Consider the following 26,829-nt stretch of genomic DNA (forward strand, 5'->3'; position numbering starts at 1 on the left):
AAGAGAAAAGAAAGCTTGAAGAAAAGCTCTACTGAATTATGTTTATCACTGTTTTTCATTATGATCCTGAAAGAAGTAATTTGAAAGAATGTAGTTCAACTTTGAATAAGATCCTTTGTCCTATATTCATTCAGCTGTAGCATCATTGATGTCCCAGTTACTGAAATTATTCTGAATCCTCTTTAGTCTGCAATGTAAATGAGAACTGCACTTGAAGCATATTCTTTGATGTCGAATTTTCATATTTTATGTGTATTTACAAAAATACATTAAAACAGTGGTTTTGAAATCTCTGCAGTAGCTCCATCACTGTGCTTCAAGGTACAAAGGTCTACCAAGAAACATGATAACTTCTCTAATTATCCTTTATTCCAAAAATGCCTGGAATTATTTAGGAACAGGGCATTTGGAACTTTATGGAGTAGCCATCTGAGCAAGTATTAGAAGTGCTGCTTTGATCAGGACTGGCAACAGAACCTTTGTTTTGCACTTGGGTTTGTCACTTCCAGGGGCAGCCACCTCATCCTGGACATATTGCTGGCCCACAGCGCTGCCTTGCAGGAGCCTTGAGGCATGGCCTGAAAAGTGTCCTCAGTGTTTGAACTGAAGCCTGCATGGAGCTGAAGGACAAGCTTGTTGTTAGCTGGAGCTGGAGTCAGAAGGCCCTAAGGGAAGAGCTGCTTGAGGAACTGAAAAGGAAGGGACGTCCATCCTCCAGTCTTCGGGATGAAAAGCACTGTGTGCCTGCTCGCAGCTGGATGTCAGAGAGTGCGGACAGGCTGTCAGAGGGAATGTCTTGCTTTCCAGGAGGAAAAAACAGTACAGGAGGGAGAGCTGCTGTGCAGCGAGGGTCTGGAGGGGCTGGGGTAATAAGCTGTCACACACAGCCTGGGGCTGGTCTGCGATGTTGGCGATGCTGGCAAGGCTCACAAATTCACCCAGCCTTTGAAACTCTCTTCGCTCCCCACGGCATTTCCTTGGAGACTATGATTTCATTTTTCACTGGCCAGCATTTTAGGAATCACTTAAAAAAGTAGTTATGTGAAAATCCAAGCAGGAGATGTGAACCTTAGTCCTTCCAGCTGCTAAATCTAAAGCATGCACTGTCAGATAACACAGGCCACGGCTGCCTGTTATCTGTTGGCAGATTCCTGGGCTTTGAAAACCTTCTGCCCCTAGTCAGCAAAGGGTTTACTGTTACAGAACAGTAGCTGACCTTACAGGCTCTCAGTCAGTACTGATGACTCCTAAAACTACCAGTCCTGTGGCTATTACCCAGCCCTTTATGTGATGCTTCCTGGTTTTAAAGCCCTTGAGATCACAGAATCAGAGAATGGCTAGGGTAAGAAACGACTGTAAGATCATCTAGTTCCAACATATATCATGATAGCTGCTTTCAACACTGCATCCTACTCACAACCATCCTGTCTCTAATATAATTCTTCAGTTTTAGGGCTAATTTTATAAAGATGTTAATAATAACATTTCTCTTACTAACTTTAAGTAGTGAGGACACCATGCTATCAGATGCAATGTTAACAAGAACAGGCAAAGCAAAATCCTGGCTAGAAGATCTGGTCTTCCTCTGACCTATTCCAAATAAAGTAATGGAAGAGTTTAATGAATAAACAATAAATGGCCACAAAAAAGTGAAAAGAAATAAAAATAATATATATGAAAAATGAAAAAAATAAACTTATAATTGGAAACACTTTGTGAGCTGAACATGATGAGTTTCCAACAGCACACTGGTGTGCATCAATGAGCCAGTCTTTGGCAGAAATTTGCCTGTGGTTTTGCTGGTGAGTTGCTTGACCTTACAACAACAGACAATATATAACGTTGGGAAGCTTGCTGGAAACAGTATGACAGCATTGGTATAAATACAGAATTACTCTACACTTCAGTTTACTGCAATGTGTTTCCACAATATCCCTGTTTAGAGACTAGTCCTCAAAAATTGGTACTATTCTCCAAATGTTTCAACTTAAATACTACATAAAATAGATATTTACATGAAGCAGCAGACTTGCACTGATGTTCTTGTTTCTTTTTTTCCAGTTTCCCATGACACATGTTAATTTTTCACTCAGTGTCTGTAATTATTTGACTTGAACAGATTCTTCTCTCCCATCCTCCATCCTGCCATTTGCTCTAGATACATATTAATCTTCTCCATGTTTGAGGTTGCTTCACCATAATAGCAAGCATTTTAAGAAGCTGATTTAAGCAGCCAGCCTATAACAATGTACTTTAAAGTGGAAAGGAGAAACAACAAGAAATAGGGCAACTACATTCTTCAAAGAATTCCCACTGACCCATTGCTCTAATAAAGAGCCAACTATCATTAAAACTGTATTTGCTATCTTGCACATTATGGGAAAATCAATCCTCTTTTTCCTCTAGTAACTAAACTGCTACTAATCTTAAATGACAACCAGCACTAAAGCAATCAGTGTACTAAGTAATAAGAAGGTTGTTAAAAACAAATTAGCTGCAGAATCAGCATGGAAATCTCTACTGGGACAAGAGATAAAGAGGTTGGGATCCACCACACCCACTGTAGGGGTGGTTCCACCATAGTTTAGGCTGAGTAGGAGTTACCATAGTTTCTTAATTCCCAGAATGTGTCGCACTTTCTTCCCCCTCCCTTGTGCTGGCATTCATGTAATCCTGCAGTTGACTGATTTTGTGGAGCTAAGATGGCAAATCACCACTCATTTCTTTATTGTAGTGTTAGTGATCTTCTGATTAGGTCCCCCCTAAGGTTGATGGGATGAATAGCACAGCAGGGCTAAGGGAAGGAGGCAGGACTATGCACCCAGGAGTTAGGGTGAAGAAATGGTCTTAGGTTTAACTGTTATGGAAATACAACTTTAACCCTGTGTGAGTGGCTCACGATTGACATAGGTGAACTGGCTCAACACCTTCAGTAGATACTCACCTCTCTCCACTGAATATGCACAGGTACAGGGAAGGAAGATTTGCCTGAAATGTAGGGGCAAGTTAAATCATAAAAATGAATATTGGATTTTGCCCAGAAAGGGAAATTCATTACTTCAGTGGCTCTGTGGTGCATAAGCCTGCCCTCAGAACCTACTAGGAGAAGTCAGCCTTACCTCTCAGTAAATGCCTCTTACCAATGAAACAACACACAGACAAACAAAAATCTATCAGTTTTATGACAGAACTTAGAAAGCAGTTACCCAGAAAGAATAACCAAGTCATTCTGATTGAAGGAGAAGCTGGGCCAAAGAGAAGTTAGAAGCCATTGGTGCACTGGTGACCAGGGTTAGTTAGGGGATGCCTCTATTGATGTACCATTTTATGCAGAAGAATCAGAAATACTATTTGAAGCACAGAGGTAAAATCTGTGTCCCTTAGAAATCAATGGCCAAACCCCTACTGTCATTTCAGAAGAGCCATTCAGATGTACTCGTTAGACTCAGCACTGACACTGACGGTCACCACTTTGTGAGGGTTCTGTGCTGCTAGTCAAAGTTCAAATTTGAAAACAAACCTTGGTCTTTCCTTTTACCTTTTCATTTATGTTTTTAAAATTGGGACTGATCTGGGAAAATCAAAAGTAGCCACATCCCTCTTACAGGGAGAAACACCAGCTTAAAGTCCACTTTGGGGTACCCCTCCTCCTCTTTGCTTTCTGCTCCCTTTGCTGCTTTCTGTGCTATAAAAGCATATTGTGAGAACCAGGATATAATAAAATAGTACATAAATACATACCTAAGTACACACAATCACACTGTTTAGGACTAAATAATAATGGGAGACATTACTGTGGGGGTCTGTTACAGACTGCCTGATCAAGAGGAATCTGCGGATGAAGCACTCTACAGACAGACAGGAACAGCCTCACGCTTGCAGGCCCTTGTTCTCATGGGGGGCTTCAACCATCCTGATATCTGCTGGAGTGACGGCACGGCCTGGCACAAGCAATGCAGGAGGTTCCTCGATTGTGTGGAAGACAACTTCCTTCTGCAAGTAATAATGGAGCCGACAAGGAGAGGTGCCATGCTTGACCTCGTGCTCACCAACAGGAAAGGGCTGCTTGGAAATGTGACGCTCCAGGGCAGCCTTGGCTGTAGCGATCATGAGATGGTCGAGTTCAAGATCCTCAGGACAGTGAGAAGAGCGTGCAGCAAGCTCACTGCCCTGGATTTCAAGAGAGCAGACTTTGGCCTCTTCAGGAGCCTGCTTAGTAAGGTTCAATGGGATATAGCCCTAGAGAGCAGGGGGACCCAAGACTGTTGGTTGATATTCAAGGATCACCTGCTCCAAGCTCAGGAGTGCTGCATCCCAACTAGAAGGAAGTGCAGCAGGAGGGCCAGGAGACCTCCTTGGATGGATAAGGAGCTGCTCAGGAAAACTGGAAGGAAAAAAGAGGCTTACAGAAGGTGGAAGCAGGGACAGGCGGCCTGGGAAGAATACAGGGATGCTGTCTGGGAAGCTAGGGACCAGGTGAGGAAAGCTAAGGCCCAGTTAGAATTAAACTTGGCTAGGGATGTTAAGGATAACAGGAAGGGATTCTATAGGTATGTAGCGAATAAAAGACAGACTAGGGACAGCATAGGCCCCCTTCGGAAGATACCGGGAGAACTGGCTACCCGGGATTTGGAGAAGGCTGAGGTTCTCAATGACTTCTTTGCCTCGGTCTTTACTGGCAAATGCTCTGACCGCACCACCCATGTCTTGGAAGGTGAACGCAGGGACTGTGAGAATGAAGACCCTAGGCCCACTGTAGGAGAGGACCTGGTTCGAGACCATCTTAAAAACCTGAATGTACACAAGTCCATGGGACTTGACAAAATCCATGCGCGGGTCCTGAAGGAGCTGGCGAATGAAGTTGCTAAGCCACTGGCCATCATATTTGAAAAATCATGGCAGTCAGGTGAAGTTCCCGATGACTGGAAAAAGGGAAATATAACCCCCATTTTCAAGAAGGGGAAAATGGATGACCCGGGGAATTACAGACCAGTCAGTCTCACCTCTGTGCCTGGCAAAATCCTGGAGCAGATTCTCCTGGAAGGCATGCTAAGGCACATGAAAAACAAGGAGGTGCTTGGTGACAGCCAGCATGGCTTCACTAAGGGGAAATCCTGCCTGACCAATTTGGTGGCCTTCTATGATGGGGCTACGGAACTGATGGACAGGGGTAGAGCAGCTGACGTCATCTACCTGGACTTGTGCAAAGCGTTCGACACTGTCCCACACGACATCCTTGTCTCTAAATTGGAGAGACATCAATTTGATGGGTGGACCACTCGGTGGATAAAGAACTGGCTGGATGGCCACACACAAAGAGTTGTGGTCAATGGCTCAATGTCCGGCTGGAGACCGGTAACGAGTGGTGTCCCTCAGGGATCGGTGTTGGGACCAGTCTTGTTCAACATCTTTGTCGGTGACATGGACAGTGGGATTGAGTGCGCCCTCAGCAAGTTTGCCGATGACATCAAGCTGTGTGGTTCGGTTGATACGCCGGAGGGAAGGGATGCCATCCAGAGGGACCTCGACACACTTGTGAGGTGGGCTGATGCCAGCCTTATGAAGTTTAACCATGCCAAGTGCAAGGTCCTACACCTGGGTCGGAGCAATCCCAGGCACAGCTACAGGTTGGGCAGAGAAGAGATTGAGAGCAGCCCTGCAGAGAAGGACTTGGGGGTGTTGGTCGATGAGAAAATGAACATGAGCCGGCTTCAGTGTGCGCTCGCTGCCAAGAAAGCCAACTGTATCCTGGGCTGCATCAAGAGGAGCGTGACCAGCAGGTCCAAGGAGGTGATCCTGCCTCTCGTGAGACCTCACTTGGAGTATTGTGTGCAGTTCTGGTGTCCTCAACATAAAAAGGACATGGAACTGTTGGAACAAGTCCAGAGGAGGGCCACGAGGATGATCAGGGGACTGGAGCACCTCCCGTATGAAGATAGGCTGAGAAAGTTGGGGCTGTTCAGCCTGGAGAAGAGAAGGCTGCGTGGAGACCTCATAGCAGCCTTCCAGTATCTGAAGGGGGTCTACAAGGATGCTGGGGATGGACTGTTCATCAGGGACTGTAGTGATAGGACAAGGGGTAACGGGTTCAAACTTAAACAGGGGAAGTTTAGATTGGATATAAGGAAGAAATTCTTTACTGAGAGGGTGGTGAGGCACTGGAATGGGTTGCCCAAGGAAGCTGTGAATGCTCCATCCCTGGCAGTGTTCAAGGTCGGGATGGATGAGGCCTTGGGTGGCATGGTTTAGTGTGAGGTGTCCCTGCCCATGGCAGGGGGGTTGGAACTGGATGATCTTAAGGTCCTTTCCAACCCTAACTGTTCTATGATTCTATGAAATTCTGCTGACTCGTAAGTACAGCTGTCCTTCATAATTTAAGTTGCTAACAGCTCCAGATTTAACAAGATGTATTTGCAAGAGAGTAACCTGAAATTAAAACACTAAGGAAAATAACAGCAAAACCATTCCTATATCTATATTATCTATGTCATCTATATCTCATTTCTCTATCTCTATATCTTGCCAAGTAACTCTGAGGTGATAGACAGAAAATGATCCTATATTCAGCTACTCAGGAAATCACTGTTTTATCTCTAGATCTGATTTAATTTTATTGTGGGCATAAGCTCTAAACTCTGAGCTAGTGGGAAGAGAGGATGGAAAATTATCAGCGCTCTCTTGCCTATATATATATCAACCCTTTCCTTTACCATCACCCTTCTCCCTTTCCTGTGCCGTCTTCCACAAAGTTCCCCCAGGCCTCCCTAATAACTCACAAACCAGATTTCCAAAAATCATGAGACTGGGCTAAATAAAGGTCATGAGATCTTCAATCATGAGATGCTCCAACATAACGAACATAGGAGGCTTTTTACTTTCTTCTTTTTTGCCTCTGAAGCTGTGGAAGGCATGTGCTGGCCCCAAGGCATGTGAGAGCTCTGGGTGGTAAAATTCCAGCCCCAAAAACCTCAACTGAAAGCAATTGCTCTGAGGGAGGTCCCATCCTCACTCCCAACAGGAAGATGCTGCTCAACCCTTCCCAGCTCTTCTTCCTGCTGGGGTCCTTGGGGACAGCATCTGCACCCCAGCTGTTTTGTGGTCCTGCAAGCACCCAGGAGGAGGGTCACAATGAAAAACTCCCCTGGCCAGACAGGCAAAGGAGAGGCCAGGATCCCATCCCACCTCCTGATCCTTCACCACTAGCAACCAAGCTAAACTGTACTGTACAAAAACAAGAGCAGGGAAAGCTCAGGTCTGCATCTCTCAAGCAGCTTTGGGCTGTGCCCACTGATGTACCGCACTCGCAGAGCAGCCACTGAAATGGTAACTGGGCCCTTCATCCATTCAAAATGAGGCCCAAGATCCTATGCCCAGTGCCAGCCTGAGCAAAGATGCTCTTCCTTTCCCCGCCTCCTCCCCTTCCCTGGTCACAAAACAAAACACACCCTGCAGAGATGCGTGGGTGGATGGAAGATGGATGGATGGATGGATGGATGGATGGATGGATGGATGGATGGATGAATGCATGGATGGATGATTTGGGATTTTGGGCTTTTTCGGTTTTGCATTTAAATGAGAATGAATAATTAGGGGGGAAAAAAGAAAAGAAACAATAGTGAGGAGGATTAGTGATATTTGGGACACATCTGTTGGAGAAATGGATTAATCTGTGGATTTCAGAAATTATGAGCACGTTCTGAAGATGATATATGCTCAATATGAATGGTTACTGGACCTTGTTTTCCTATGCAACTTCCACCAGCGCTGGCAGGAACAGAGAGCAGACAAAAGTCATGACTAAGTGTTTAGTAGCTGTGTTCTCTTCCCCATATATTTACTTAGGATAAAAAATGCTCAGATACTAAAGCTTATACTCTGTCTACACCAGACAGCTCATTTTTCACTGTCCAGCAGCAGGAGTGGTGTGACCACCAGAAGTGCTACCAAGGCTCACCACAAGCATTGTGATTTCTTTCTATGCAGCACTCTGATGAGCAAGGAGGCAGCCACCACAGTGAAACATTCTCAGTTTAAGAAAACACTCCATTTCAAAGCCCACCTCGAGGTTTGGGAAAGAAAAGATGAAAATCAGGATTTTACAGCCCACGGATTAGTGCCAGTACCCCAAAGAATCCCCAGCGGGTTGTCCGGCAGAGCTGGGGTGTGTGCTCAATGGCAAACCCATGCAGAGCCATCCCTGAGTGAAGCCTGGGCACTGCTCCCTCGGCTCAGGGAGGTGGGCAGAGGTGCACACAACGTGCCTGGCTTCTCCTCACCACCTGCTCCCATGGCACCAGACATGATCACCCCCAGGGCTGAGGGAAAGCACTGGTTTTCAATGTTTTAGATGTGGTGGAGCAGAATGAGAAAGAAAACATCCATGTCTGCAGCCTGCCACAGCTACCCAACAACTTCTGTTCTGTGAGGTCCAGCAGGTGATTTCTTAATGTCTTGATCTTGGCTGATTTTACAAGTCTAAACCCTATAAATTATTGAACCGTTTGTTGTAATGGACAGTGCCCTCACAACACCTCTGCCTTTAACCTATAAGGTGAAGCTTTAGAGATCTTTTTAGGTTCTGTCTCTCATCCAAGACTATACACAGCACAAATCTACACAAGAGAAAAAAGAAATGCACCAAAATTCCCAGTTTATATTGAGCTTTATGGTTTGTATGTAAGACAATTTATCATAATGTAAATTGCACTGATTTGGGGTAAGATATGGCGATGAAGCAATGCCTTTCAAAAGCCTAAGCTTTATCTCTGGATGTATTTAGCAGCGGGAAAACATTACCGTCGATGTCAAAGATAAAAGTTAAATTAGATTATGCCATTGTGTCTGCAATTTTCATTATGTCTTACTTGGAATAAATCTCCTCCTAAAAATCCCACCTTAAAACCAATGAGAAAGCTGGAGGTGTAAGAACAAAACACAGCTTTGCATAATATACTCATTTACAGAGGACTATCCCTCCCTCCATTTATTTTTAAGATAAATGATCATACCCTACCTTTACTGTATATACATCTGATATTATATTTTGTATTCTCACTCTGTATGCCCCTTGATTCATCTCCAGTAGTGTTACTTGAGGAGGGACACATGGAGTGAACCGAAGGAGAGAGCAGGACACACTGCCTTCAGGACAGCCTTTGAAGTCTGGTCCATATTTGCATCCCTGCACACCTGCAAGGACTTCTGCTTGGGAACCAGCTGCTGTGCCTTGTTCTCACCTCCTTCCATGGGCAGCAGTGAGAAAGGAAAAGGCACTCACAGACTCGGTGTGCCTCTGCTGGGATGACAAAAAGGACTATTCCATCACTCAAAGTTGCAGTTTTCATTGGGCACTGGATGCCACCACTGGCACTCTTAATTCCCCACAGCCGCTGTTCCACAGGCTATTCTGGCCTCCCACTGGGCTTTTCAAAACACATTAAACTATTTACATCAACGAGGAAAGCCAGCAAGGCCAGGGGTGTGTGTCTGCAATAACTTCTTTTGTCACAGGAGCTGGAAAACCAGACATGCTTTCAGGTACTGCCCAGCTTCCTCCTCACTTTCCTAAGCTGCTTTCCACAAAGGAGGACACCAAAGGGCTGCAACTTCCAGTTCCCATATTAGTAGGGATGGGGAAAGGTCTAGCACTGTATTTTTGAGCAAGTTAACACCTCAGTGCAGTTGAAAAAGGGAACATAACTGCAAATAACTGACCTCAGAAAGAGAGGAAGATGGAAAAGTGCTCAGGAAGATGCAGAAAAAGAGATCAGGGTCTCCCTTTCAATGGCAAACATTACTGTTTTCTTTAGGAGAGTCCAATCTTTACTTCACTATGATCCTGTTTAATTTTCTCCATGCAGCAGTTACAGACTTGATGCTTCAGCTCATAACAAGAGACAAAGCACAAGAGAAACCATCTGCCCTTGCCCCCAGCAGGGATTAACTGCACAAGCAGCTAACTGCACACCTCCATTAAAGGAAGACTGGTGAGAACCTGCATTTCATGTTTTCCATAAATCAGAGGTTTTCACAGGAAAACCTCACTCTCACATCTGCTGCATAGTCCAACACTATGGTAAAAGTGATGGCATTTAAAAACAGGCAGAACTCAAACCAAATCATGTCCCTTAAAGTCCTAGGTGGTCCCAGAAGCTCTGGTGGAAAGAAGCATAATGGCCAATTAGTGAGAATAATTGAAGAGAAGTCATCAAATATTAATAAAACAACCAAAAAAAATGCTTAAAGTTAATCTACTATTGGAATTACATCTTAGGAAGCTAGGATTTCACAACTTTCTATTTTCATTTTGTATAAGAATATTATGTTAAAAGAAAGTTATACTGTGAAACACTGTATAACTATATTTTGGATTGTAAAGTTCAGAGGGTTTGCTTGACAGAGTGGATAGAACTGGCAAAACCAATCTGACGCTCATCAAATTTCCACCGTTACACATTGAAGGCTAATTCTGAAAAATCAAAAATGCCCCTTGGCTTGCAAAATTAAAATGGTCCGGGTTAAGGAAATAATCCCCATAACCTTATGTTTTGGTAGCCTCAGAAGTATTTCATACACTGGTCAGGGACATAAAATGAAAACAAAAAGCAACTTAATCAGCGAAGCTGACTTTATTTCTTAATGACTCCTGAAAATGGCCTTGTAATGTGACATTCGTCTTCCACAGAAACTCTCAAAACCAGTGTATTTTTAAATCTCCACAATAGGTAGAAATTCAAAAGTTACTTTTCTAGAATGATATTTTTAAACACTCATCAAAAATGAATTCCGCCAGCTTCCACAGCTTGTACTTAACTCTTCTTACAGCAGTTCAGTAGATTAAAATTTAGCCTGTCTGTAAAATATGGTTTAATTTTAAAGTCATTTATTACCATTTTGTTAGAATGAATATGCTTTATTGTATCATCTAGATTGTGTTAAATATTAATATAAGGCACTCATCTTCATAATGACGTTTCTTATAATATGCACATCAGTGCATTGACCCCTTGAATGTGGGTGGCTCTATCTAATTAAAATAGGGGGGTTAATTACGGTATTTGAAAATGCTGTGTAATGGCTCTCATATGCTTCACTATGGAGAATCTGAGAGACAGCCTGAAGTAAAGTATCTTTACTTCGATTTTGAGAAACTGAAAATTTGGGCTGAGGACTGCTTGGGAAGCTGCAATTCGAGGGCACCGCTCAGGGTGCGTACAGAACAAAACCTGCCCCAGAGCAGCGGCGGCTGGGATGCAGGCACTGAACCATGATGCTCTAAACAAAAGAGCATTTGCAGCAACAATGAAATTGTGGTTCCCACCATGCCCTGCACAACTGTATTGCAGAACTGTAATTATCTTGTTGTTCAAGGCCAAGTGCCTCAGTCTGATGCTCAACTGTCAAAGCTTCCAATCACGATAACACAAAGAACAGACACAGGAAAACTACTTTATACTTTTTCCTCCCTAACAGGACATCATCCTGACTCCCTCACCTCTGCACCCAACCGCCCTTCCTGCTGCTTTCCTGTTGTTTATCTACTGATGAAAATAAAAATGTCTAACTTGGGAATTATAAACATATACAGAAGCCCAATATTCAGTCTTACTGAATTCTAAGGGGGCTTCACAGTTGCATTTATAGCCAGGAGAAAAGGAGCCCTGTTACCTTGTTCCTTGGAAGATAAACTTCTTTATTGTTTTGGAAGATCTGAAATATTTAATTCCATTCTCCCTGGAATTTCATGTTTTAGCTTTCAGCTCTGAGGTGGAGGGCTTTCCAGAACATGAGGCATAGTGGCAAAAATAAATACAATCTCATGATTTTATCTTCCTCACAAATAACTTAAAGGCAAGTTGTTGGGTTTTTTCTCCTCCTTTCTCTTCTTCTTCCTTATTTGATTTGTCTCCATTGAGAAAAAAACAACCAAGACACGTAGCCACTGGCAAAAAACCCCCAACATTTAAAGTGTAGTCTAATATATGGGCTATTTTGACACTCAGCAAGTGTATGTTCGGGTGCATTAGAATGCATTTGTGGGGCTTAAAATTTTACCCCTGCTACCATTTCTGACATTAAATTATGAGAAAATAGAACCCAACTAGTACGTTACAGAAGGCTTAACTTGTCTAAATTAATAAAATCATAACTGTAAACGACAGTTTACACAGAGAAGTTGGCCATTGTTTAATGAACTGCTATTTAAAATATTTAAATTGAAACAAAGCTCACTGTGTGTAGGTTCTCTCAGATCAGTGTTCTGCAATGCATATATATGCTCACAATTATGACAGTGTGTGGGAATTCAGCTACGTCACTGGGGAGGGGTTTTACATGTACCTATAAAATTATAATATCAGATAGCTTCACTTTGTTTAACTGCGCTCCACTTTCCACTTTCTCTTAGTTACACCAATGAAGATAAGCAAATGCCTTATAACAAAGGTCTTCAAAAAGCCTGGGAGAACTGTGACTCCCATTTAGGTAGGGTAACAGAAAACACATCAGAATAAAGCCAGCAGTACAAGTCAACGGCTTAATTGATGGAGCAAGGTTATTAAAGAAGAAATAGAGGTACAACAAGTTAAAGACGACAAAGGAGATTTCACCTATGCTAGAACAAAGGGAATCCTCAATTTAGGCACGTCTGTTGCTAACCAGGATGCCAAGAAGACACCTGAGGTGCTCAGCACGTCCCTCTCCCCTTGAACACCACTAGCTGATACGGTCATAGTCACAGGATGTTTTCTTTCTAAGAGGTGGGAAGGAGAGGCCAGGGCCAGAAGCAAGCAGGTACCCACGCCAGGTTATCAGTTTGCCTTGCTCATGTAAAGCCAACTGCCTGGCAGCAAACACGAGCTTACCTTGGCACAGCTTCAGGGTCAAATGTGTTATTTTCACATCATGGATTTAATGGTATTTAACTTCAAGGAAAAAGACTGAAGCCAATGTTAGCCATGGCAGGGTGGTTGGACTAGACGGCCTTTAATGGTCTCCTCCAACCAAAACCATCCTATGATTGATTATACCTGGCCATTAGGGCTCAGTATTAAACACCTACATTGAGAAGAGCTGGTGCAGCACTGGTTCAACAGCTGCAGTGCTACACGCTACAGTGTGTGCTTGCAGGCCCCTCATGTCTGCAAGCTCCTTGACTTCACACAGTGCCACAATTAAAAACTTACCTTCTCTCCATATTGTAACATAATCTAACAGACATCAGCAGTGTTAACAGCAAGCAGGTGTAAAAATGTAAGCATGTGTAAACATGGAACCATCCTCAAACAGGTTATTGCCCAAGTTCTTTGGATACTGAATTTTAGCTACATGCTACTCAAAATTATCAATAATGGGAGGGAAAGTGTAAAATCACCAGTGATAAACTCTGCAGAAGAGAAGAACAGGCCAGGCACCCAGCTGTCTTCAGGAGAAGTGAAAGAAGTTAAGCTGCAGTCAGGAGGACCTCCCAGACCCTGAACTGTTTGGAAGAGCTGAATTCATAAGTATATTGGAGATGAATTACTAAGGAAAGTTCTGAAGCTGGGGCTGAGCGATTACGCTGGTGTGTGATCTGCTGCTTGCTTTTACAAAGCACCCATCACACCTCCACTGCGGGAGCACCCGGTAGGACCAGAAGTCCTGCCAGACTGTTGTAAATCTAATTAAAAAGAACAAACACAATGTTAAGCCTGTAGCTGGGCTTCCACATGACAGCAAAGGACTTTGATCAGTGCAAGTATTTCCACCGTCAAGCAGGATAAGACGCGAGGCTCCAGAAGAGGCATCCGAATCCCAGGCACTTGCAGAAATTCAGCTGAATCAGAGATCATCCATGTACATCCATGTGGGCAAGGAAGGGTTCATACGAGACTGGGAAAACTTTCAACTTTAAACTGTAGCTGGTTTGTGCACATCAGGATGAGAGAAATGGGATAAAATTCTCTTGCTTGGGTTTAGGAAGAGGAATTGCAGATTGATGAGAAGGCTGCAGGCCATTTACATTGTTTGAGAACTAAACTGTCAACAAATACACCACAGTAATCCCATTAGAAAAGGCTTTTCGCATCCTGACAAGTGAGCATAGGTTGAAGCTTAGCTGAAGGACATATCCTCCACGTAATAATCCACCTGTACAAGTGGTAGACCACTTCAGTGAGTCCTGTGAATCTGATATAAACCACAGATTTCCAGATTCATCACCTGTGACAGTAATATAATCTTCAGAAACATGACAATATTTAGAAGTTTAATAGACTTCAGCTTTTGAGTGTGTTATATAAAAATATAACTCTGTTTTTACTGTTTCAGCTATCTTCTGGAGCAAGCAGTCATGCAGTTGTGCTATCAGGGCCATAGCCTCAGATCCAACTCAGCATCACTTGTGCCCAGCGATTAGGCTGCGGTGTGCTGGCCCCATCCCTGCACGCATTTAGCAGTGAGCCTTGCCACAAAAACAAGCATGCACCATAAATCTCTGAGTTAAACACAACGGGGTGGTGAGCACGCAGGCTTCTGCTGAGAACCTGTGTGAGGAAAGAGATGTCCTTCATGGGAATCTCACCCAGGTTTCCAGCTGTGGGTAGCCCAGGAATGGCCCAGAGGAGCTGCCTGGGCCATTGCCCAGCCCTGCTGGACTTGCCACTGACTGCTTTTATGTGACCTGGAATTGATGAAGATGCTGTGCCCCAGCTGCCTATCCCTCTGGTGAGGGGGGCAGCACTCTCTTGATCAAAAAGGTGTCTCAGAGGCTTCCTTTGCTGTTAGTAATTTCTGCAGAGTCCACAGTGATCCTTAGATGAAAGGTGTTTTATATAGGTACAGCCTGTAATGATCTGAAGCCACAGTTCTCTGGGAGTATAAAACAGACCCAAAGAGAATTTTGCCAGTGATGCCTCTTAATCTGAATATTCAAAACTAATACTTGTTTTCAGGAATTCATGACATAAAATGGGCATGATGTTAAAAGGAGAGAAAGGAAAGCAAATATCACCATTGACTGCTGTGCTTTTCAAATGCAATATGCACTGCCCAATAGCCAAAGGAACACTTATTACCCATGGCTAATTGCAAAGAATAGGCTGTATGGGTTCCTCATATGTTTAGATATTAAGTGAGCTCATGAGACAACATCTGGGGTTCATTGCTTTTTGGCACGGGTAAACGCAGTGGTCATATGGGGAAACTTCAAAGCACTGAGGGCAAGATTTATGAGATGCTATGTCTCTCAGTACACAGCTGAGTGATGAAGATCATAAAAGGAGAAAATGATAGGCTTTTCCAGCCTTTGCACCAGCCATGCTCTGAAAAACCTTCACAGCAGTGAAGCGCGGCTTCTGCACCATCCACTGCATTGCTTATGTGGTCCCTGCCAGCTCCCTGAGTTCTGTGAGCCCATGGGGGCTTGGAAGGAGCCACAGGCTGGGAGGAAACAGAGGTGATCATCTCTACACAACTGCTGCCAGGCACGGGGACACCAACAGAGATGACTGCTGGTTCAATGGAGGCAGATGAGGGCTTTCATGCTGATGAGAATGTCATGCTGAAGAGACGGAGAAAGTTGAAGATTGATGGAAAAGACTGTTCTGGGACATCTGCGCCAGAACAAAACTAAAGAGTACTAATTGTAAGGAAGGATTTTATGAGCCAATAATCATTTATCACTCAATCAGATATGAAAAACTTATCTCAGGTCCACAGCAATCAAAAGGAAATTGTGTTGCAGTTATGAGGACCTACTTTCACTCCAAAGGTCAAAATAAGAACATGGCACAGCACTACTGAAAGAGAATAAAATGTTCTAAACCTCCAGTGTTACACTGACCTTCACCAGGGTGCAACCACCCTACCTACATCTCACAGCTTTCTCACAGTATTGCCATACAAAAACTGCAAGGAAAGGCAACCATAGATTCTCCTCCAAGGCACTGAGGAACAACAGAAGTTACTAGAAGGCTGATAGCCAGCACTATTCTTTGACTTTCCCTGCATCCAAAACCAGCAGAAAAACTTCCCAGAAGACTTTTTGCAAAGGGGAAGATACACAGCTTTAAATTCTGAAAACAGTGCAAGCCACCCAGCATGTGAATCACATTTAAACTCTTGAAACCAAATACACTATTTTGTACAGTACTGGATCTTGCCTAGGCTGATTTCATCTCTTAAGTATATAAATGCACCTGCAATCCAGTAGTATAACTTAAAAGACCTGGACTAAGGGACACTGTTAAAGCAGCAACAATACAAAACATTTTAGTACCTTCACTGCATTGCCTTAACATTCGAATGAGGTATCAGAGAGATGACCCACAAGGCTGCCCCATGCCATCAACAGTGAATACATTTATGGGAGTGTTGGGGAACTAAAGAATTTCTTATGTGGCATTTTGTATTAAAGACAAACTTGATCCCCACTGTTTGAAGATGCTGGCAAAGCCTCACAACCCTGAGGATAATCTTTATTCAGCCTCGCTTGCTGTCACAAAACCATGTAAGCTAAAGAAGGAGTTAAAGATGCAGCAAGGAACCTGAAGGAATCAAATTAAGATTTGCTGCACAGGATCTGGCCATTAGGTACCTGTGATCCCACGACTCCAGTGGAGCTGCAGAAGTGCAACCGAGAGTGGAATTTCAGACCCTCTCACCCAAGATAAAACACTCATTACAGCCACCCTGGCTGCCAGACTTCTCTACTTGAAAGCTGAAATCCTCCCAAATAAATCTGTCTGGCCTGAAAAATGAGAGTCGGGTATCAGACCGAGCTGGGAAATTACTATCTGAAGAATGGATATAAGTAAAGATAATGCAGAAGCAAATCTTCACGTTTACTGCTATAAATTTGCAAGAGTCAAATGCTGAAAACTTACTGAACAATATGAATAGAGACTTTTGGCACGATGCTGTGAAAACAGCTATAATTACCTTCTTACAACACAAGGTCGGAATTCACAGCGGCCACGTTAGATGTCAAGATTCCTCCTGTCAATATGGTATCACAAAAATAAACTGGGAGGAAAAAAGTGTAACATGTATAAGATCTCTAATTGCTGTATTTGATTACTAGAAGATTTACAACCACTTAAAATTTCTCCCCTCTCTGAAGTGAAATCCAAGGAGAGATGCAGAGGATATGGGAAACTCTCCGATGATCTTTTTCCCTAGAAATTGCTCCTTGCTAGGGTTTACACAGCAAAGGAGGCACAGAGAATGCCGTATGCTAGGGAGAACGGTGGGAACATTAAATCTCTCCTTTATGTCAGGGGTTGTTTTGTTTGGCTTTTTGTTCTGTGCCAACTGAATTTCACTTTCTGGGAGCATGACGTAGAAGAGAATGGTCACAGTGGCTGCTGAGCAGGACTGTGGTCACTGAATGGTGGTAGGAGCCACGGGAGGCAATGGCAGTACCCACTCATGGCAGGCCAGGAATCATGGGAATTCACACCCAAAAAAGGTGGTGATTTATGCCACAGTGGCACAGTCTGTAGAAGGCACCAGGATCGGGCTGGAAGTACAGCTCATTCAGGAACCACTGTGGTAGCCATGCCTCCAAAACCAGTGTGGATGCCATGATACATTTGGTCTTCGGGGGTTTGCCCCTGGGGAGGACTGACAATTCCACCTCTGTCCAGGCCTTCACCGGTAGTGAAGCTGCTTCTGCAGTGCTCAAACATACAAGAAATAAAGCTGGAAAAATTACACAGGCTTTCCACAGTGTCCAATTATGTTTGTTTGCTTAGTGTAAATTAAATCCTCTAACCCTTTAGCCATGCACATAGCTCCCTGCCATCCACGGCACATTGTTCACTTCTCTACACTAATTTGCATATAAAGAAAGAAGTTAAACAGGTTGCTACTCTGAAAAAACATGATTAAAAATATATGTCCTTCTTCACTCACCTCTTCACATCACAGGAAGCTAATACCAAATCACCCCAAACTAGCCAGTAATCAGGTTTCAGAAATATCTTGTAGAATCTCAGTTTACCTTTGTGCCCGTAACAGAAGATTCCTGAAGACAGCGAAACTTTCATCATGTATAAATGACTAATAATTACACCAAAACAAATGGAGGGCTTCAAAGTGGAATGGAAAAACAGGGGGAAATTCCATCCGAATAAGATAGGACGTAATTATCTTCCACAGGAAATAAATGCTATATTTTTAACAGGTGACCAGTTGGATAGATCCAGGACAGGGCTATGATTGTGTACTGATTTGTCATCGAATTGCAGTGTATTTCCCCAAAGAGATGACAGATCTTTGTATTTTCTTGTAATTATTTTTCTATGTAGGCTCTTAATTGAGAAATGGAAACATAAGAGCCCCCAGAGCAGGTTGCAGCTGCATTTCATTGACTGTTACCATTCATATTTCATCTTTTACAATGCATTCAAATATTCATGAGTACCTCATACTGGTATGTTACTACCGAGTTAATACCGTGGTAAGAGTACCCGAATCTCCCAACTTTCAGCCTAGGAATTCTCTGCTCATGCTGATTTACAATAGCTGCATTGCATGAGCCAATACACAGTGCTGCTATTGAAACCAACCTATACTGCTTAAATATTAAATAGATATAAAATCTGGATCGTTGTAAACAATAAATATGTATATACAAGTGGAAAACGGTATTATGATTAACAGATATAAACTGAACTTGCAAATGGATATGAACATATTTAAAGTAAGGACAAAAATAGGTAAAATAACAGTTCTTATAAGGGTTCAATAATGCATCTTCAAGAAGTATTTTTGGTAACAGATTACTTGTTGATAACATTTTCCACCTTGTTCTGTAATGGGGATGAAAATCAACCAACTAATGACCACCAGATGTGAGTAAGTGTGTCAGGTTTGACAGAAAAAACCATTGCCATGCAACATGGAGCCTAAAGGCACTAATATAACATAAACCAACCATAGAGTAGGGACAAATTTTCTACTGCATTCATTCAGCAATAAACCAGAAATATGAAATAATATTTGTATTAATTTACAGGATAAGGGATTCCAGAGCTTTTTTGATCATGGTTGGGTGTGTTTTGCCCTGGCCAACCTGACTGCCATCACAACCTGAACTGCCCTTCCACAGAATAAAGTGCTCCACTGAACTGTAGTTAACTCTGAAACTGAACGATGGCAAGATTACAAGCAGTGCTCACTCAGTGATCAATTCTGATTTAATATCCTGGCAGCAGGACATTTAATAAACAGCTATGCACTGAAAATACAGTTACAGATCAAATCTTTCTTTGCGTATGAATAATAAAGTGCCTTTCCTCTAAATATGTACGGTGCCTGTTCTGAGTACAATGTTAATTATTAAGTATGTTCATTAATTATTAATATAAAATTATTCTCTTTCATTTTGAAAGTATATTTAGCTTTTTTTCTTGAAGATTTCTAGCAAGAGACTCTCAAAATATGATGTAGAAATGCATGCAATTCCAAAGCCTAAGACATGGATGAATGAACGTTATTTATATCCATATCTTTGTTTAATGAAACTTGCTACTTCTAAGCATTCCTATTTGCAGTATAATAGTACATAAACATGTTAAAAGAAATCAACTGGTCTTACAATCTATTTTGCGATGCCCAGTACTTCATGTATTTTATATCAGCCGTACATAATGAATAAAGGACTTACTTAATCTATTTCACTATGGAAGTCATTCATGAAAAGCCTGGCAGGAAAATCACTCCTCAATAAAGACCAAATATTCCAGCCGCCTCACAGCTCCATTCAGGGTTTCATAGGTCAGCTTGTCAGCATCTCCTTAGGAAGGTCTTGCTGCCCTAAGCCTCCTCCAATCTCAGGGAGCACCTCCTGTCCCCCTTTCTGAGGAAAGCCCATTTCACTTGCTGTTGCCATGTCCCTGCTCACTGACTGCTGCCTCCTTCCACCACACTTTTAATTACAGCCCTGAGTCAAAAGCCCTAGAAAGTGAAGGAAACCCCTTCTATCTAGACGCTGGACCCAGCGCAGTAGGCATCCACATCATCCAGACTTCTTTTACATGGAGACTTAAATAATTCACGTTTTCAATGTTTTATAACTTGAGCAGTGAGAGGCAGCGTTGGGAACAGCCCCCTCTGCTTCACCCCTCCTTTGCTGGGGTCACAGCAGACATTGCTGAGCCGTCAGTGTAAATTACAGCCGGCAGCACGTCAGTGCAGAACGCTTCAGTGCGTGTGCAATCTCAAATACATAAATAATCTCACTGACTTACTGAAGCACCAGAAAACATTCAGCTAATATTCCTTCGTAACTTCACAGGAGCATTTGAGAAGCAGCACTTTGATCTTTATTAGCTGTCAAGTCCATGATGAGGCAAAGTACGTTCCTCAGCAGGCTGCTGGAGCCAGGCCTGTAAGCAGCTACATCCTTCTGGAGTTTATCTGGACATTTACAAACTGGAGCTGACTTGCAGGGTTTCCCACACATGTGTATTACTGCAGTTTCTTGGGACCATGAACCAGCCTCCTCTCATGCTCTTGTGCACCACCACTATACCCTGGTACAAGGGGAGTGCTAAGGAGCCAGGAAGGCATTAACAAGCAAAACCATGAACCAGGGGAACGCGTCTCACCGTCCTTCTTCCAGACAGAAGAAATACGTTTGCATAAAGCATTGTGAGCAGAAATCCACACAATGCAAATTGCTTCAGCAGCTGCGGTCCCCCTGCATGAGCTGGAGCAAGGCACCGATCCTACCACCATCAGTGCATAGAGATAAGTGACTTACCCCAAGTGATGTGTGACACTCACAAGCCTTTTCCTGACTAGAAGGCAGGAGCAGGAGTTTTTCTCCATTTGACTAAGAATGTCAGCAATTTCAGCTTGACACAAAGCTGGCCTGGCTGATGGTCTAATGTATAAATCACGGGTCAAAGATAAGATAAACACATACCAGTGTAGTCCTCGTAGCATTCACAAGTGTAGCCCCCTTCGCGGCTCCGGCACAGCCCGTTGCTTCCGCAAGGGTTGGAGTAGCAGAGGTCGATCTCTGTCTCGCAGTAGTCACCCGTGAAGCCTGCGGGACATCGGCACCGCAGGCCGTTGATGGGGTGGATGGGGCGGAACAGGACGGTGTTGGAGCTTATGAACGGGGCTGAGCTGTCGAACTTGAGGACAGAGACACACTTCATGTAGTTTTCACAGGGCTCACGCAAGCAGATGTTGTCGTCGAAGGGCAGCACCCTCTGCGTGGAGATCATGGTCAGTAGGGTCCTGTTGAGGTAGATCTGCTCCTGCAGGTCCTCAGAGGGGAAGAACTTGTTTCGAATGCCACCAGGGAGCAAAGCAGAGAAGGTCACATTCAGGATATTGGAGCTGACATCCGTGTCATTCTGGATGTTGAAAACAAAGATGCCGTCCTTGGCGGTGGAGAGCACTGTTGCCACCCCTTCCACAAACAGGGATAAGAGGGGAGAAAGGAACCTCTCCTGGGACATGTTCTCCAGCCTCACCGTGATGCTGTTAGTGAGCATGTCATCCGTGATGATGGTGACACGCAGGGTGCAGACTGCTGTGACACTGTGGACACCATCTGAAGGGAAGAGAGAAAGATAACAGTCAGAGGCAGTACAACAAAATTATCTTCTCCAGGTGTGGGCTCAGGCTTAAGGAGCCAAAATTAGGCACACAGAATGGTGACCAGAGCTTGAGATAAAAGCCACCTAAGGAAACGAGGGACTTGGCAGTCCTGGGGTAAAGGCTGGACTTGATCTTAAAGGTCTTTTCCTACCTAATTGATTCTATGATTCTATTTGAACACCTGAACTTTGTCATTCCTTACACCTATCTTCTTCAAAATACTTTTGGGGAGGGTGGGGTGTCAAATGAAAAATGCTGTAGTGGAAAGCAGACATTTAAAGGCTTTTACATTCTATCCTTCCTTTAAAGCATTTCTGATACAGCTGTGGATGTTCTGCAATAAAACCTGTAAGTATATAAATATAGCACTAACACCCAACCCTGGACTGAGAGATGCCACTGTAAAATCTCATTATACCCTGAGGCTTACAGTAGTGCTGTGAATGTACAAACTCTAGAGTGTTCTATCATTATGAAACATAATTATGACACAGTAAGTGTTATAATTAATCCAAAATCAAATGCGAGAAGGGAATGGGAAGTTGCACCATCACTGAAACCAAACCACTTAGTTTAATTCTGTCTCCTTGCTGACATTAAGGACTCACTAAAATACAGATCACATTACAGATAATATGATTAGTGTTACAGCAGCATCGAGAAATCCCAGAAGAGTTCAAAAGTGGCTTCTGACAGGAAATGTTGCTTCTTAAAGTTCTCATGTAAATCTACCCCTAGAAATAGGAGTGAGTTCATCTCATGAGAGAGCTGAACTGGGTTGAGTGGGCAATATCAGGCCCACTGTGGGGCTAAGAACTGATTCTGATTCCCCCAGATCCCAGCTCAGTGCCTTAGTCTTGGTCCGAAGTATCCCACAAATAATAATTTTACAAGGAACCCAAAACTACATTTATTTCAGTTAAACCGTATGGTACATGCAGAAATGATTTTGCATCACATCGATGTAAAATCACAGCAGAAATTGCATGTGAATCAATCTAAACCCAGTGTGAGATCAAAATCCTAATATCATGGTCATTTGCCTAAGGTTTATTATCTCAAAGCTAAGTTTCTGATTCATTGTGGTCTGTTAAAAGAGGTCTTTCAAGAACAGAAAAATCAGAATGGCTTCTTTCCTATTTGCTGTCACCACTACACCTCAAGTGCTGCTTTGTTTTAAAGAGAAATGTATTGTTGGAAGGCTTTTCCTCAAATACATAGTAGCAATGTAGTAAATTACAGTGGCACAATTAACCAAAAGGCTTCTGACTCCCTCCTCCCGATCAGGTTGCCTGTAAAAGCTCAGCTGCTGACCTTTTTCCACTCTGAAGCAGCTTTCAGGCAAATAGGAAAACCTTTTCTCCTGTGTGCGACTTTACTGCTGCCTGGCTAAAACCAAACAGTCAGGAGAGGCTGTTATTCGGAGGGATCTGTTTGATGTGCCCCTCACAGAAGCTCATGTGCCAGCTTTTACTTTCTCCCAAGCGTGCAGAAATCTTTCATCTCCTCTTCCTCAGACTCATTCTAGAAACGTGTAGCTTCAGCCTCCAGCAAAACCCAAAGCAACCTTTAAACATGGTATGTAGCCAAAATCTTCAGTGCAACCTCCTCCTCCTGCGCTGCCTGTGGATTTCTGGCCAGCAGACAACACAGGATGTGCCATATTTTCATAACTGACATCCTCAGACTAGTTTACCCACTTCTGTCAACTGCACGGCTCATCCCCCTGAGAGGCCAGCAGCAGAACAAACTATTCACTTTTTCTTTCCTAAAGCAATTGACATTTGCCTGCCTGTCCTATAGGGTGCCTGAACTATTTTGCTATTTGTTGCACAATACACTACAGAAGCTCCCTCATACCAGCAAGAACGCTGGACAATGGGTCCTTTTCTGAAGAAAACACGATGATCTATAGCCCATGGTATGTATAGTAAGAAGACAAAATGCGATCCACTGTCTGACAACGCACTAGAGTCTACAAACTGTCATAATCAATATCAACTGTCACAATATGCAAGAGCTTCCCAGCATTCACAACAGCTATTCTGACACAGTTAATAAATCACTGCAAAAAGCCCGGTGTCAGATACCACACAGGCTCCTTGTTCCACAGGCAGCACAAAAGAAAACTGGGCACATATAGCTGCAAAATGAAGTGGTGTTTTAAAAGCCAATCCAGCTTTGTGCAGCCCTGTTGCAGAGCATTAAAATAAAAAGAGAGTAAAAAGGAGCTGAACATGTGTACTATGGGCAACAAAAGAGTGGCATGGCTATACAGCCGGCTGGACAAGCCCCTCTTTCATATCACCAGTGAGTCTGAAAGCAGCATCACGGGATCTGATCATCTATTCATTCAGAACTTCGTGGAAAGTTGAAACAATCTGTGGTTTTATGGGACCAAATTAGTATCTATTCTACTCTCAACAGACAACGTTCAGTTTGAGGGCTGGAACAGGCATAAAATAAAGGAAGTGGAAATTCTGTCCTCCTTTTTATTGGGAATTGAATGAAGCCCTAAATACACAATAATAATAGATGGGGTTTGAGATTCACAAGTTTAAAACTCCATGAAAGTTTCAAATATTTACTGCCAGAAAGATCAGAAAAATAGTATTAGGAAGCACTGTTTTATGGAGTGGCATTAGTCTGTGGCCTTTCACTCTCTGACATGAGTACCATATGCAGCTCTCCTATATACACACACAACCAATCTGTTATTTTGCTTAAGTGGCTCTAGCAATATGATTTTTCAAAGGTCTTGTGATACAGCTATAAAAAGTCCCTCTCATGTTTTGGCAGATGCAAGATGTTTTCAGTCAGGAGCGTGAAGCACCCTTCAAGTGGTGCTACACAAGAGAAACTCTGGCTACGCTTTACTCTTGGGAGCAGACCTTCGCACAGACGCTTACACACACATATGCAAGGCTTACCTGTCACTGGATCTCACAGACACATCTGCTTGGCTTTAGCAAACCCGCTGGATGTAGGAGTCTTCCTTAGGGAGCTCTAAACACACAGGCCATGCTGGCAAGTGGGATATGTAGGCATCCTGCTAAGGGTGGTTTGAGTGGACAGCCTGAATCTTAGCAGCACAAGCCACTGCCACCCAGATAGCCTTAGTAAAGGGAAAAACAGGATGGACCAAGGAGGAAGACAGGATTTGACCTGTCATTTTGTGGGATTGGCTCCTAAAGCACTTTACCAATGCTTTTGTCATTCCATGCTTGAGTTCGTTTTCCGCGAAGTGGGGATAATGGCACTTACATGTACACTGTGAAGTAGTGGGTGCAGATGATGAAATGATGAGATACTGGGATAATGAAGGTGACATAAATATTCCAGACAAATCACAAAAGGTTCTTTTAAAAGCTGTTGCAGCCATGTTTATCAAAAACAAGCTAGAAAGATGAAAAAGAATACTCAGTGTCTCACACATCAGTGAATGGACAGAGGAGTCTGTCTGGACAGCTGGTGGCTGCAGAGGGGAAGAGGTGTTCATTACAAATGTAGTCCCTGCGCACTGAGTTTGTATCCTGGCAATATCATTTTATCTCTACTTTCTACAAAAGGCATCTCCAGAAGGTGGAAAACAAAGCAGACTGTTGTCTTTTGTGTCACTGTCATTGTTGAATAGGCTCCTTAAAAACAGAACTACTCATCTTCAACCTCTATCAAACTAATGAGAAGATTTAATAGCAACCACATATCCTGACACATTACAAAGAAAAGAGAAGACTTAAGGCTGAAAAAAAAGCCTGAACCTCTCTAAAATATATGAATAATTAAGAATTGACTAAATAGTTATTGTATCATGATTACCTTTATGACAAACCTAATCAAATGCGAGACTGTAATCTCAGCTTCCTATCTTCTGGCAGTCCATAAACCAAAGCATTTTATTATCTGGAAATGTAAACATAGCAAAGTTTAACTGAAATGCATATTTGGCAATGGCAACACCTGGCCTGAAAGGTTCCTTTGTTTGTTTTTTAGATTGGCACAAATAAAAGAATTATCACTATGTTGGCTTATTACATACAAAGGTCTTAGGGCTAATTTTGAAAGCTGTATATTTCATATAAACACTTTAGTATCACAGCTTTCTTTCATAGATATCCCAACCCAAATCTATTATAATTCTGCTTGATAACGCATCTGGAAATAATGTGTCAGAGTTTATGACAGCCATGCAAAGTCCTTGGCTAGCAAAATGTAGAGTAAGGACACGCCATAGGTTCAAATAAGCTCTTGCCTTCCCCAGCTCATAAGAAGCAGACATGCCCATGGGTAGTAGCCATTGCTTGGTAACACGCCTTGTAATGATCAAACCTCCATCACCCATTGCTTCCAGCCATGTCTTTACATATGAGAGTTAATACACACCTAGTCCAGTACTAAGCTTTGATTTACTGATGAGGATGCTGTGCACTTAGTGTCCTCTCCACTGCTTAAGTGGGAGGCAGTAGTATGTAAGTAGCTCACAGACACTGGGACCACACGCAATACTTGGCTGCCTGCGGAGAGCTGGAATCCAAACCACGGTTCCCATTGAGCAAACTGCAGTAAAAAGTCAGCAGATGTCCGTAACAGTAAGATGCACAGCCCTGCACTAAGCTTCAGTTGCCTCAGAAAGTCTGCAGTTTGCAGGGCTGAGTCCCTTCCCTGCATTGTGCTTCCACTACCACCAAAACAGATTTAACATGCATAAAATACCAGTGTATTAATATCGTCCTCCCAAACCACTGCTGTAGGCATGACAAAGCTTCAGTGAGTAGAAATAAGAAGTCTATTAGCATCTGTAAGATAAAGTCTTTAAGAAGTTTTGTACATTATGGAAAAGTTCAGGAGCTTATAGTGTGAAGAAAATACCCTGAAAGAAAATAAACTGCACAGAAAATGGCAGGGGGGAACCTAAGGAAGATGTTTTACAGAAACAGCAGAAAACACTGCCAGAAAGTAAAAGGAAAATAGGCATTAAGTGTGAATTTACAGAGACACTGCCTCAGGGTCTTCTCAGTTAGTGAGCAGCCTCACTGGAGAAGTGTTTCAGGACAGAAACTGTGTACCTGACCCCAGTCTGTGTGTGCCTTCTGGGCACCTTTGCAAAGGATGCAGGGGCCACTGCTGGCCTTACCTCTCCACAAAGCCAGAGCAATGGGCAGTGGCAAATGTCTCCTGTGCATCCCTAAGTAGTCCCTGTTTTGTGGGAGAACAGATAAAAGTACAATTGTC

The 26,829-nt window shown here is 43.1% G+C and overlaps 1 protein-coding gene across 1 annotated transcript in view; it reads right to left on the reverse strand.

Annotated features, from left to right (window-relative positions):
* Positions 1-26,829, reverse strand: part of CELSR1 (cadherin EGF LAG seven-pass G-type receptor 1) — a gene marked incomplete at both ends in the record, with an annotated part of 164,932 nt that overhangs the window by 75,340 nt on the left and 62,763 nt on the right. Inside the window, one exon of the mRNA XM_080623828.1 lies at positions 20,912-21,550. Within this exon, the coding sequence (XP_080479954.1) occupies positions 20,912-21,550 (639 nt within the window). The remainder of the gene's footprint in view (positions 1-20,911; positions 21,551-26,829) is intronic.

The sequence above is a fragment of the Psittacula echo genome (assembly GCF_963264785.1).
Source record: "Psittacula echo genome assembly, chromosome: 1".
NCBI classification, from domain to species: Eukaryota; Metazoa; Chordata; class Aves; order Psittaciformes; family Psittacidae; genus Psittacula; species Psittacula echo.